Source organism: Solanum pennellii, chromosome 12 (assembly GCF_001406875.1).
Source record: "Solanum pennellii chromosome 12, SPENNV200".
NCBI lineage: Eukaryota > Viridiplantae > Streptophyta > Magnoliopsida > Solanales > Solanaceae > Solanum > Solanum pennellii.
Window position 1 is genome coordinate 21467132 of NC_028648.1, and position 15420 is coordinate 21482551.

Below are 15420 nucleotides of genomic sequence, written 5' to 3' on the forward strand. Positions count from 1 at the left end.
CTAAAGATCCTGAAGTTCCCATAAGAAGGAGGTCTCTATGCAAAATTTCATGCAGAGTTTTTCAATTTAAAATTAAAGAAGTTCTATTAATCAAAGTAACCTACCTCCCCACAAATAAATTGCAAGATATCCCTAAAAACGTAGTACTCGTTCGATATTCAAGATGTGCTTGTGTTCCTCTCCACCCTACCATTTTGGTGTGGGGTTTCGACACAAGAACACTGAAAAACAATTCCCTGTTCAAGAAAATAATTTTTCATACAAGTAAATTCCATCCCATTATTACTTTGAATAATTTTAACTTGTTTATTATATTGTCTTTCCACCATGGCATGAAAATTTAACATCATGTATAATACTTCCTTTGTATAAATTAACAAGAATATCCATACTGCATAGGAATAGTCATCTACATTTTAAGAAAATATGAAGCACCACATGAAGATATATTTCTGTATGGACCCATAAATCACAATGAACGAGTTCAAACTCGTCACAAGCTTTATTTTCACTCAAAGAAAACTATTGTTAGTCTGTTTAGCTCGTTTAAAAACATCACAAGTTTTATTCATCATCTCACTGTAATTTGTGGAAATAACATTGGAAACTAACTTGGTAACCCTTAATGAAGGATGCCCTAGACGTTTTCGCCAAAGATTAAGCGAGTCTGTCCCATTCTTTATTGTCATAGCTTGTGGTACCACCCAAAAATAATAGAGTCCATCCCTTCGTTCACCCACACAAATCAACATCGTTGAAGTGCTGCCCTGCATAACACACAATTTTTTTTGCGAATTAAACAATACAATCAACTTCATCTATCAATTGTTATACGAAAAATAAATTGCATTTTAAGCTAGGCACATAGAGAAAATTTTTAAGCTTCAAGTTCTCCCTAAGTTTTTCCGATCCCTCTTTTGTAGCTATTGTATGTTGTCCATATGGAAGTCCCAGGGGACATCCACTACAATATTTTAGGCCTCTAACCACCTAAAAAAAGTTTTGCCTAAACTATGCAAAAGTGTGGCCTTTTATAAAAGGCCACACTTTTTTACTTTAGGCCACACTTTTCTGGGTGTGGCTGAAAGAAGTGTTACCTTAGAGTTTAGGCAATATTTTTCACGTGTTGCCTTATCAGCTACAATTAAAAGCGGAGCCTAAAATACAAAAAGGCCACGGTTTTTCAGCTACACTTTGAAGTGTTTCCTGCCAAGCTACACTTAAAAACGTAGCCTAAAAGGCAAAAAGGCTACACTTTTCCAGCTACGGTTAGAAATGTTGCCTGATCAGCTACACATAAAAGCATAGCCGAAAGGCTACACTTTTGCAACTACGCTTAGAAGTGTTATCTATTCAGCTACGCTTAAAAGTGTCGCCTTACCAACTACACTTTCAAGTGTGGTCTTTTCTTCCATATTGCCCACAATTTGAAAGTGTTGCCTTTTCTATATGCATACCACAAGATATAGTCCTATGGCTACACTTCTAAGTGTGGTAAGCTATAAAATATTTATATGCCACAATTTCTAATTTAAAACACCAATATTGTTTTGCAATAAATAATCTCAAGCATCAAATTAGCTAATAAGTAGTTCAAATATATAAATTTTAATAAAGTTCAAAAGATAATCTTGTGTAAATACACATACTTATAAAGCAATATTCTAAATATATGTGTACACATGAATAGTTCAAAAAGTATTCAAACATTTGCAATAGTTAAAAAACTATTCATTGATCATCCACTTTAATTTCAATGAGATGAGATTATATCGTGGGGATCCTTCAAATTAGAGCACCTATATTCTCCTATAAACATTTAAAATGAAATATAATTAACAATCAAAACAAACCAACAAATCAGATCGCAAAAGTTTGTATTAGTTAACTTTAAGAAAACACGAATAATTCACTATAAGAAGAGCTAAGCTGTCAACACCTATAATTCACTTTATAGATTTGTACCATTTCAAAAGAGTAAAGCTGACAATTAAACAACACCAATACTTATTTTCTCAGAGTTTGTGGATTTAACATTTCAAAAGAACAAAACTGATAATTATACAACACCAATACTTACTCTCTGGATTTACGTATTTTCCCATTAGCATTTCAAAACACCATGGTGTATAAAACGATGGTAATCCAAATCTTAGATGAAACAACAAGAATTGTGCACTGTATGACTCAATGGATGAAAAAATAGAAAGTCAAGAAACACATAGAAAAATTAACATAACAGATCAACAATGACCAAAAAACATGTAGGACAGACCAAACGGGACCCAAAAATAGTTGACCATGAAGATCACTGGCAGACCCAAACAAGGAAGCAAACGAGACACCAAGAGCAACATCATGCTAATACCATATGGAGACCTTTCTCACCTCAGCAGAAGTAAATAAATGATAATATGCAACAGGCACCATCACTACCAGGTATGCATACTATCTAAAATTCACACACATAATATTTATACTAACCTAGATATGCAGGAACATCCAGTCCATGATACTGCTATGGAGGGCACCAGTAGAATTGCAACAAATCATGGAACTCAAATATTTTAAGAGTAAAAAAGTGACTCATCTCTATCAGCCACTCAAAATAATTAACTATGTAAAAGGAACAAGTCAAAACAAACTAAAATAACAAGATTATAGGTATTGACTCGATGCTCCCAATACCCCGTCACCCCATTTATTGATGTTGATGCTGGTCTTACTGATGAAGTTTATGGAGGTATGGATGGGGGGTGTAAGGAGAAAACCACTAACTTGCAGGAAGGGGTTACCACAGAGGGGCACTTGATTCATGCTCAACATGAGATTGATCACACTAACCATAGGCATGACCTTAGAGCCCATGCTACCTCTACTTCAATACAACCAACCAGAATTTTTAGAAAAATCACAGCCAAATGGAAAGTGCAGATACTGGTAAGTTATAGGAAAATTCAGGGTGTTGACGTCAGTATAGTAAATTGTGATACTATCCAGTGCAGGAGGTCAAAATGCTAGCATTCCAGAGTGTGAGTCAAGCAGGACAGACCTCTATGTAAGATTTATCAAATAGAGCCATTATAAGAAATGACAAGAAACATGTACTACATAAACATATTCGGATATACTCAAACCTGCCCTCCTTATATTTCTCCACAAATGCCTTACCATTTTCCAGGTCAAAGTTTAGGACCACGTAAAATCGTGAAACTTTTTTTAATAGAAGTACAAGATGGGACAAAGATGTGTTATCAACAATTTCCAGAATTTCCATCACTATATAAACTGATCCTACAACATGTACACTGATTCTATACCTGCACCCATAAGATCCTAACAAGGAAGTTGTGGCCACAACTACACACACAAATCAGCGACAACTACACAAACAAATTAACTATAATGATCTTGTTGTGCAGGATCAACCAACAACCAAGAAGAACAAGAAAACTATCTTCATAATTTGATACTTAAAGAAGAGAGAGAGAGAGAGAGAGAGAAAAGCCTTAAGAACTAAAAAGTACCTTTTGAAGAATTGGATCATGAGTTGACCCTGAAGAATTTGGAATATTCTGGCCTCTTAGAGCTTGTGCTCTACTTGCATCAACCGGTGAAACAAGGTTAGATCCAACAACCCCGGTATATCTTGAACATTCAATCCAGGGTTGTTTTGCAGCAATTTTGAAGAAAACAATATCACATTTCATCGCTCGTTTCATTCATTTTTTCATTCATTTCTTCCTTCAGAGAACTGATTTCATTAGCATGCTTTTGTTTTATCTTGTTAATTTCCTCATCTTCTTTTAGAGAACTTGTTGTCACTGATCTGCCATAACACCTAAGTCGTCAAGGCTTCTCCTTTCCAAACACTGCCCTAAAGGCATCATCAATTGTTTCTCAAGAATTTTGACGATTTTGAAGTTTAGACTGTTGAATAAAATTTACATTCCTAATTAACTGTAAGAATTATTTACTTTACGATTAAAATCAACTTAACGAAGAATTCAAAATAAAACATATTTAATATCAGTTCGTACTCGCACAAGAAGAAGAAGAAGAAGAAGACATACTTAACGAAATACAATGTACTCACACTGTACACAATATACAAATTTTAATTCTGAATCAAATTTACCAATAATTCTTTTTAAAAACTTACTATTGCAACTGTGGTATCGGGTTGAATTTCCTTTCCTGTCTTTGTACGAGTTGCAATAAACATTTCAGACTGTGATGGTTCCTCGTTGTTTTCTTTTGATCCTCGCTACCAATTATATAAAAAGAAATTTTGAAAAAATCAACATGTTCTAATTAAGTATGAAAAAAGGAAATTCATATGGCTGATAAGTATTAGCAATGCCAAGCGTATTCTTGCAAAATTAATCGGTCGCATTCGATGCCTACACTTTTGTTGTTTCCGGCTTTTAGAATTCACCTCAGATATGGCCTGTAATTAGATTAAAAAATGTTTGAATTGATAAATAAATAAGAAAACGGATTTGATGCAAAATATGTCAAAGAGTAGAAATGCACTATTTTAGCTTTACTTGAACAGTTGGGTGTTGCCAATACTCGATCAACTGGCACAATTGAATTTTTGGAATGTCATCAGGACGTTTCGCTGGCATATCCTCAAAAGTACTATTTTTATCAAAATGTTTCTCTTTAATCACATGTTTGTGTTTCCACCAAGCATCACGAAGAGCAGTCATCACCCACTTCTTTCTTTCTATTGGTATTACGAATTTAGACTATGCAAAAATAAAATATATTTAGCTTCAATAGTAAAAATAAACAATAAAATATTTTATCTCAAAACTAATTTTTCTTACATTGATTTATTTCCACATGCGCTTTTTAATATCTTTTGACACCGCATGCCAAGTAATGTACATCAAGCTGATGAATCTAGTATTCCTTGCAATTGTTCCAATAAAATAGGTTAATTCTGACACTATCTTACCAGTAGGACCAACTGCTTGTCCTTTATCAAATGTCACCTCCTCCCTTTCTTCCAAATTTCTTGCATGAATATTCTTACATGTTGTTTTTCCTCAAACCTTTTTCTGCTTCGATAAACCTAGATCGATGTAACAACCAAAAGATAAGGAAGTTCTTTTGTAATGAGAAATAAATCTTACAAGATTTAAAACATACCTTTTGCACTACAATCAATATCATCTCCCTCGTCTATAACAAACTCATCCTTGCCGATTTCTTCTTATTCATCCAAACTTTTATTATGTTCATGAATAGAATGAGGAGTATGCATACACTCGACATTTGCTTCTGTGTGGTTAACCAGATTTCTTTCATCACCTATGACTATCCCTTGTTGTTTTAAAAACTGATCAATAGTAGTAGCTGGTAGGACTGAATTCTTCTTTCCTTGTTTTATGTTTGGTAGATCATGATAAACATCATCTTCTTTGCAGTAGTGGCCGGTAGGACCAACTTCCTCTTCACCTGTTTGCACTTAATAGATCCTGAATATACTATTTTTTCTGTTCATTACCTAGTGTTGTTCCAGTCACATGTACAGAAGTAGTAGCACCTTCCTTGGACGACATTGGGAACCCGAATTTGTGCATAGGAAGTTTAATTTTCTTCTCTTGAATGGACTCTCCAGACTGAAATAACCTCGGTTTATTCTATATTTCCCTGTAATCATATGTGAAGTACTAAGTTCTTCCCTATTGGTGCATGCTCTTTTTTAGCTTTGTTATTGCGTTCATTTGCAACATGTTCTCTCTTAATCTAAAAAGTGTTCACATTCTTCAATGGACTTTGAGCTTTGTTTAGATTCAAACCCTTTTTCTTTTGTATTGTTGATTGATTCATTCTTCTCGTTTTCATTTGCGCTCTTTGACTTCTTTCACTGTAATAAGTAAAACTACAAAATAATAGGTTCTTTAAGTGAGAAAGGTAGCAGCAATATAATTTTGATATAAGGTTAACAGATGGCCTCTGGTAAGTAAACCTCAGATATGGTCTGTAATTAAATTTAAACCTCAGATATGGCCTGTAATTAAATTTACTTCCCTCCACTTAATCTTACTCATTTCCTACAACTTCCTTATCTGTATCAATTTTTACTACTCTGCAAAAAAAAAAAAAAGAAATATAGCTGTAGATGTTCTTATTCTCTTTCATTCAAATTGTAGTTATTTGTTTATTATGCTTAATCATCTAGCAGTTCTTAGTCATTCAATGAAACAAAATGATTATATACTACTTAGAGAACACCAAGTCTTAGTTTTAAAAGTCTTAAGATTGTTGAAGCAAAGCTGAGAGCTTCATTGAGACTTCAAGTCAAATATCATCTGGTTTTGCAGCTAGAAGGTACATAATCTATTTCATTTTCCTTAGTTATGCCTGTTGCATAAAGATTTGTTAATAGAATTCTGTATCTCGGGTTTATTCCATATATCAAGCAACAAAGCTTAATCCTTGTATCGGATTAAATTGTACAGTGATACAATTTGAGTCTGTTTCTCAAGAAAAGGTTTCCCTAACTCTGTTGTGCTTTCACTACATTTAAGCATATACTAGATGTCATAAACTATGTTAGCTACATCACTTCACTTCCAATGTAACTAAATCTCTTCGTATGAAGAAGTGAAGTGCAGAAGTTCTAACTGCAATTGACATTTCAAATATAACCAGTATTTTTCACAATTTCAAATGTAACCAATATTTTTCACAATTTCAAATATAACAAAGTTATAACTACAACTGACATTGATTTTTCCCACAATTTCAAATTTCAAAATTTTAGTTGCTTAAGGAATATCATATAAGTATATCCCACAATCAATTGCACATTACATCCAACAACAAAAAAAGGGCAACAAAATATAAAATTATAGGTAAAGAGATGTACCTCTCTCGTATAGAGGTACTCGGGATAGAGACAAAACCAGGAGCTACCACAAAATGCAGACTTCAGTGTTCTGCCTCTAATACTCACTGCCTGAAAATAAAAAGAAACATATAAGAATATAAATAACAAACATCCAAATAAAACAATATTCAGCTAGGCGTACATGTTTTTTTTGTAAATTAATAATCAAACAAGAAGCCAACATAAATTACTTGACCAAACAACAATTAGGCGCATGAAAAAAGGCAATAAAATACTTAAACATTGTAGTGATCTAATCTTCAATTCCACATATAAGATATCATTTAGTGTTTGTACAAAAAAAAACAATTAAATTACAAAAAAGAGTAAGCAACCACTATATGGTAATCACAAAAATAATGAAACTCATGGTGCGTCATGTTCAAACTCTTCTTCAGAGTCATCTTCAAGCTCATCTTCAGACTCATATCCATACTCATTTTGAGACTCGTACTCAAACTCATCTTCAAACTCATCTACGGACTCATCTTCAAACTCCTCTTCATACTCCACTTCAAGTTGTTGAGTAACAAATTATTTTGAAGGAACATCAATAATTGTTTCTGGCACATCAGTCCTTTTTAACAGTACTTCACCATTATCTTTTGGTATAGATGGTCCCATCAAATGTTCAGATGGCTCGTCGTCATAACTTTGTGGGAGATTAGATTCAACTTCATCACACATGTTAAACAAGTCTCTCAGAATAGTCTTCATAACATAATGTTTATCTTGATCATATGGATCTTGCACATAAAAGCATTGGTGTACTTGAGATTCAAGCACAAAAGGCTCTTCCTGAGAGCATCTCTTGTTAAAATGGACATAAGTATGTCCATAAGCATCATTTTCAACCGCATACCAATCGCACTTAAATAGAAAAACCTTAAAATGACCGTAATAGTCTAATTCAAGAATATCAACTATCAATCATAATAAGTCAAATCACCAGCAATCGGATTTTTATCCTTTGAGCTTGCAAAGCTTGTACTTGAGGCAACTACTGTAACACCACTATTTTGTGTTTTACGCCTTGCATCGCGCTGCCTAACGTGGAACTTGTTCCTCTAGACAATTGTCTTAGCAAATCAAGCACATCCTCTTGCAAAACACGAATTTCAAACCATTGAGAGAAGTTTTGACAATGATTTTTGGCCTTGCTCCATTTAGATCTTCGTGGCTCATTATTAACCTCTTGCTCATGCTCCCTACACAAAATATTTTTTGTTCAAATTATAACTAAAATAAATTAAAAACTAATTATACAAAAGAATACTATATTCAAATTAAGGTACCTAATATGTGCCTAACTTATGGACTTGTCATCGAAAATGATTGGATCAGTTTCCTTTGCTCCTAAAGGAACTCCTTTGTTAGGAAACAAACTCAAAGTTTCTGCATCACTTGAGTCACATTCATCACTATTTCGGTCTCTTTTGTTAAATCTAGTATGCACACCCCTATGCAGATATTTGGAGAATAAATTCATACAATCTATTCCCACTCGTGTCTCTGCTATGCAACCTTCTGGATAATGTCTGTTGCGAATGTATGATTTGAATGTATCCATTTCCCTTTCGGTGGAATACATCCATCGATTTTGAACTGGACCTCCTAATCTCACTTCATTTGCCAAATGAATAGGAAAATGAATCATTATATCAAAAAATGAAGGAGGAAAAATTCGCTCCAACTGATTTATTTTTTCTATGATCCCCACTTCTAAGCAATCCAGCTCCTTCAATGTAATTACTTTTTGACACAAACGATGGAAGAAGGAACTAGGATGAAACAAAGGAATAGCCACATGATCAGGAAGAATGCTTTTGATTGGTATTGGAAGCAAGTAATGTAACATGAAATGAGCATCATGGGTTTTGTAATTAGAAAATTTTGTTTCATCCATGTGCACATAAATAGATATATTGGAGGCACTACCATTCGGTAGCTTGGATGTCTTTCAAACTCCACAAAAAATTGATTTCTTTCCATTTTTCAATGAGAAGCACGCTTTTGAAAACATTGTTCTCTTACTATCTTTAGCATCATTTGGATGAAGGTTCTTTCTAATTCTCATATGTTTCGAATCATATCGGTCTTTTGCTTGATCCTTTGTTTTTCCAGAAATATCCAAAAGAGTTCCAAGTATGCTATCAACTATGTTCTTCTCTATGTGCATTAGATCAAGGTTATGACATAACAAATTGTGCTGCCAATAAGGTAATTCAAAAAAAAATTGACCTTTTTTTCCATGGGCCATCATTTGATCTCATTCTCTTCTTTCCGAACACATTTCCAAAATCATGTAAGCTATTAAGCACATCAGTTTACCACTGAAAGATCTTTTATTAGATCTCCATGGATGATCCATGGGTAGAAAAACAAGATGATCTATATAACACATTTTCCGACTATGTTTAAGATAGTGAGATTTAGTGCCATAGTTACAACAAGGGCAAGCAAACTTTACTTTTGTACTCCAACCACATAATATAGCATATGCAGGAAAGTCACTGATAGTCCACATAAGAGCTACTCGCATTTGAAATGTTTGATTTCTTGAAGCATCATATGTTTCAACCCCAAAATCCCACAATAATTTTAACTCATCTATCAATGGTTGTAAGTAAATATCAATGTCATTTTCAGTTGATAGCGGCCCAGGTATAAGTAAAGAAAGTATAGAATATTCAGATTTTATGCACATCCAAGGTGGAAAATTATACAGCATCAACATAACTGGTCATGTGTTATGTGATATAATCGTGGTTTGAAATGGATTGAACTCATCACTTGACAAACCAAGTCTCACATTGCGCAATCTAGTGCAAAATCTGGATGCAACCTATCAAAATCTTTCCATGCTAGACCATCAGCAGGATGCCTTAACTTTCCATCTTTGGAACGCTCCTCCTTATGCCACCTCAAAGAATCTGCCGTCTTTGAGCACATACATAACCTTTTGAGTCTAGGAATTAATGGAAAGTGTCTCGAGGTCTTTGCTGAAACTCAGTGTTGTTTTTTTGAAGGCTCAAGTTCACTATCAACTTCAGGAGATTTAATTTATCATGAAGCGCCACAAGTATGACAAAATTCATCATCCTTATGATCATTCCTGAACAACACGCAACATTGGGACATGCATCAATTTTCTCATAATCAAGACCAAGATTCTTAACCATAGACTTGATTTTATTAAAAAACGGAGGAATATTCAACTCGGGAATCTCCTCTTTTAATAACTCTAAAAGAGAAATGATTGATTCATTGCTCCATCCATGTAGACACTTCAGCAAATATAAATGAAGTGTGAATGATAATTTAGAGAATCTTGTAGTACAACCAGGATATAATTCTTGGCTTGCCTCTTCAACTAAGTTATAGAATTTTTTGGCATCTTCATTTGGACCATCATAAACTCCTTCAGCCTGTGCAACATCTCTAAATTGATCATTCAACAACCCATCAATATCATCATGCGAGCAATCCATATCATCGTCAACATTAAAATTGATATACCATTTCCCGTGATTGATCCATCTAGTATAGCCTTTAATAAATCCATAGGCTGTTAGATGATCATACACTACATTCCTTCGAGTCCAGCGAATATTACAACATTTTGCACATGGACACTGAATTTCCTCCCCTTGAGGATCTCCATAAGAGTAAGCAAAATCTAAGAATGATTCAACACCATCGATATACTCTTTGCTATATCTTGCTAACTTCATCCAATCCTTGGATGGGATATTTGAATTCCTAGAAGAAGATCAATGTTTAATCTTTCTGTAAGTAACAATCATTAAATCATTTACTACTTCACAAATAAATTTTAAAATTCATGATTAAGTTATTAGAATCAGATGTTATGATATGATTAAACATTCTTACCTAGTCATGACACTTGTGCTAGTCGAAATCAAACCTTGAATCCTCCACAAATGTTTTTGAATGTTGATTACACTACCAAGGAAAAATAAGTAAAATTAATAGGATAGAAAGAATTAAAAAGAAATTAAATTAATAGGGTAGACTCAATTAAATGAACTAATCAAGAGTAAAAAGTTCTATCAAGAAGCAGTTTTAAGTTGTACAACTAGCTCCTCTCACAATCTATTCATAGTAAACTGTAGTAAATATGCTTGAAGTACATATTTCTATGTAACATAGATTGAATGGAGAGAACTAGACAAGAAAATTAGTTAATCGATGTTTACTGGTTTAACAACAGATAACTAGCATCAAGATATGTAGTTTCTCTAAGTGAAGAAATTAAAAGCTGAACATTACATTGGTAATAGCATTGAAGCTTCATACCTTTTATTTATGGCAGAGGATTCTAAAATGCATACTATAACAGCTTAACCAACATTCCCTAACCTATTTTCCGGAATATCATTAAAATCTACAAAAATGTGTACACAAATACAATGAAATTTGTGGCAGTGGAAAAATCTTACGACTAAGCAGTTTCAAAACCATTCGACAAAGACCCAAAACCTAAAGTTGACGACTCCATAGGTTTGTGGTTCAAGTATTGATCCATTAATATAGAATTGATCAAATTATCTTCAATCAACAACACAACCAGTATAACATGTACAACCAATCAGATAAGTTGTGGCAGCTTGTGCAAACAGTACTATAAGTTGTTGTCATGGATTTTCTTATTCTTGGTGATCAGTTGTTGTCTGGAGGGTAAGTTAACAACTAACTCTTTAAAAGTAACTTATATAGTGTGTAAAGTTTAGTTACTTTAATGCAACAAAATAGTTTTTGAGTATTTTATCTCACTTGCCCACAATATGTAGTCCATACAAACTGTACTAAAATAAATTCAAACAAAATCAGGACCTAGACAAACTATGTTTGATCAAATTGAACATTAAAACTTGAAGCCCCATAGCATCAAATAGCATTTGAGAATAACCAGATAGAGATATACAATGCTAAGTTAAAAGATGTTGAAAAGAGAAATGAGACACACTTCGAGAGAAAGGTAAACAACCAGATTTTACAAACCTATTTCGAGAACCCAGAACACATAGCAGGAAAACTTAAAATTGCGACTGAAAGAACTACAGACCATCTTGAACAAAATAGAAGAAGACTAAGTTAACTTTAAGAAAACAGATCAAATGATATCAACTAACAAACTGATACAAACTAGAAGCTCAATATTTCAGTCACAACAACGCATACCACTCTTGTTCTGAAACAAAAAAAGGAAAAATTTAAAGGTAAAGGGATGTACCTCTTTTGGAGCGACAAACTCGGGATAGAGAAGAAACCAGGAGCGTCTTCAAACTACAGAGCTCATCGTTCTGCCTCTAATTCCCACTGCCTAATAATAAAAGGAAAAAAATAAGCATATGAATAAAAAACAACCAAATAAAATAATATTCACGGATCTGTATGTCTTGATATTTTGAGTTTGAAAATTGTGGTGCTTATGAACTGTCAGTTAGTGTCTATCTTTGAAAAAATTCATTTTGATATGAGAGTGCTACTCCGATCATTGTTGATCATATAAAAGTGTACATTTATTTTGGCATCTATATTTTGACAAACTGCATAAGTTTTTATATTCAGGAATCTGAGCCTGAATAATCTTTAGGTCTTCTTTATCGGTGAGAGAGTTGGTGTTGGGATGGGTAAGACTAGGAAGGATGCTCAGCAACAGGCAGCTGAGAATGCACTTCGGAACATGGCTTGTAAGATCATTTTTGAAATGCCCCTTTGAATTTCTTGGTTAAACTTATTTCAAGAATCCTAAGCTAATACTGTGATGGAGATTCTTTTTCCTTGGTTTAACTTGTTTCAAGAATATTGAGCTAATACTGACTTCGTATAAAAAAATCTATATAGTTTCTCTAAAAGGCAATTCTATACTGACTTCTTACAAAACATGACAGCTAAGACAATAAGTTCACAAAAAAATAAGTTGCAGGAGAATGGAAAATAGTAAAAAGAAGTTACAAACATAGAAAAACATAATGGACAGTATGTGCACAAATAAAAGCTCGTCAGAGAAGGACAATATTTTCATCTATTTCAGCCATTACGTGGACTCCATCTAACAGATAGTGAAAGTCAAGCAAACAAGATAGTGAAGCGAAAAACAAATTTCGAGTTCAAGTAACAAAATAGTTAAAATCAATTGTTCTTATTTATATGAAAAAATTCAACCATAAAATTTCTCAGTTTGATGTCCTTAATAAACTTGAATCACTCATTCTAAGTTGCAGGTATGTCTGAAACAGTACTAATAACTGTCTGGATTGTTCCGAGTTTGAAAAAATTTAAAATCCCAATAAATATCACTTCCCTACCAGTTTGAAAAAGTTACAGTTGCATAGGTTTACCCTGATACCTACTTGGTTGTCAACAATTGCGAATTGCATGAGCTTGAAATTATGGAGATTATACACTCTACTTTCCTCTAGGCCGAGTGAGAAACAAGTGAGGACATCTATCAAAGTCGTAAGACTTCGCATTTATCATAGGTATTTGTTACAGAATGACAAGTTGATAAGGAAACTTTTCCCAAGATTGTGGAGTTAATACTAGAACATTGTCACGGGCTTATGGAGATCCCTTATGCATTTGGGGATATAGACACTTTAAAGTCCATTCGGGTGGTTCAAACTAGCCGTCACCTTGGAAATTCAGACACATAATAAGTATGTTTTTAAGAAATCAACATTGAAGGCAGTTCTCTTATTTGTATCATCATTCATTCTTCATACATACCAAAAACCACATGTCTGCCTCTGTGTTTTCGTTAATCATACATATAAATATGACATTTACACAATAGTTGCTACTCCAAAGTAATTAGATTTAACATAACAATCTCACCTCAATCAACTAAATAAAAAAAATAGAAGTAAAATAGAACCAGGAAATCCTGCAAAGAGCAGGGAGCTTACTATAATAACCGACTCAAAGTCTTCCGAGTGGTAATTCCTTCTTTCACGTTTGCTGAATATGCATAGGGCTCACTTTGTTTTTCAGATTTTCGGAACTTTCTTCTCCTACTTTGGAATTTAAGCTATAAAAACCCCAAATTAATCTATTCCTTCTAAGCACAAAACTAAAATCAAATCAATTGACAAAATAATTGTTTTTAGTTCAATCTTAAGAAGGAAAAAAAAGAATATCGATTGCTGAATCTTACACTTGTTGAAATCAGTACTTGCGCTTGAAAATAACGATATCGGAGGAATCTTCAGCTCAACACTTCAGTTCTTCATTCCACCCGTCATTTCTTTAGCTTCAACATTTCATCTTCAGCTCAGTTTGCCTTTCTTCAGTTCAGTTCTTCATCTAAAGTTCAGTTCGTCGATATCATTTCTCATTTTAATCTCTAGCTCAGTTCATCGATATCAATTCTTCACCTTCAGTCTTCATCTAAAGTTCGTCGATAATGTTTGGAGAAAGAGTAACACCGATAATGTTTGGAGAAATCTGGAGAAAGAGTAAAGTAAAAAGCTTTTTTGGAGAAAGAGTAAAGTTGGAGAACGAGAAAATATAATGTTTTATGAATTATTTTTTTTTGGCCAATAAAAATGGGACGGAGAGTTGAAAATATTGGAGGGAATATAAAATTTTAGTGAAAAATTTAAGGCCACACTTGTAATGTGTAGTTATTACAATTATAATAAATAGGACACCTTAAAAGTGTTGCCATATATATAAATAATTCTTGCCATTTATTTCATACTATAACAACGCTTATAAAGTGTAGCCTATAGTATTAAAGACTATGCTTTAGAAGTGTTGCCAATATTGTTGTTGCCAAAAGTTAAAAACTTTGGCTACACTTTAAAAGTGTAGCCAAAAATATTTTAGGCAACATTTTACAAGCGTTGTCAAGATTTAGTGTGGCCGTAGGCCTAAAATGTTGTAGTGAACCAACCATTTCATGCAAGTCCTTCGTGCACTACAAGTTTTTAGTCATATGGTTTGATTCTCCTGTGTTAATTATCCATGAAATTTTTTCATGTTTACATGTCATCCTCTCGTCCGCACCAGTTTTATGGTTGTTCACCATATCACGTAGAATAAACCATTATTCATTGCTCAAGACAAAACAGTTCATATCATTTTCTTGGCCAGTTGTTCCCGATCTTACAGCAACTTCGATAGTAGTTTGATCAGCATTAGCACGTACTGCTCTTCCTCTACAACGTCCAATGCTTGACCCAGTCCGTTGTTATTGTGGAAGCCCCTTAAGCTTTCCACTACTCTATCATTCTCCTCAAGGGCGATCATTCCACCAGTCCAGATAGCCTATAAGTTGAAAGAAAAAATCTTCCTCATGCCTTGAACGTTTACAATGAATATAATTTATTGATTTTTCCTTCACCTCGCCCCGTATCCTTGTTCTGTTATTTGTTTGAACCACAAGTACGAAGACCTCACCTCTTTCTTCCTTTTCAGGATTGATGGTATTCACCCTCTCCTGCTGGATTAAAAGAGTAGAGTCTGTTTACAGTCGGCAATGG

At 33.8% G+C, this 15420-nt stretch overlaps 1 protein-coding gene across 9 annotated transcripts; it reads right to left on the reverse strand.

Annotated features, from left to right (window-relative positions):
• Positions 1-469: 469 nt before the first annotated feature.
• LOC114075146 lies at positions 470-14434 on the reverse strand. Of its 9 annotated transcripts, XR_003575532.1 has the most exons (11): positions 14091-14434; positions 12165-12254; positions 10802-10873; positions 6887-6976; positions 5161-5896; positions 4836-5083; positions 4551-4754; positions 4408-4450; positions 4163-4267; positions 3528-3930; positions 470-767 (listed from the first exon to the last, which is right to left on the reverse strand). XR_003575532.1 is itself a non-coding variant. In XM_027913449.1 (5 exons), the coding sequence occupies exons 4-5, from the start codon at positions 10807-10809 to the stop codon at positions 9883-9885; spliced, it is 795 nt and encodes a 264-aa protein (XP_027769250.1). In that variant the 5' UTR covers positions 10810-10873; positions 12165-12254; positions 13843-13964; positions 14091-14434; the 3' UTR covers positions 9575-9882. The 9 variants fall into 9 exon arrangements, 3 of the variants coding, with proteins under 3 accessions (XP_027769250.1, XP_027769251.1, XP_027769249.1); XR_003575534.1 differs by having other exon boundaries at positions 4163-4450; positions 5161-5664; XR_003575533.1 differs by having other exon boundaries at positions 4163-4450; positions 5161-5881.
• Positions 14435-15420: the final 986 nt, after the last annotated feature.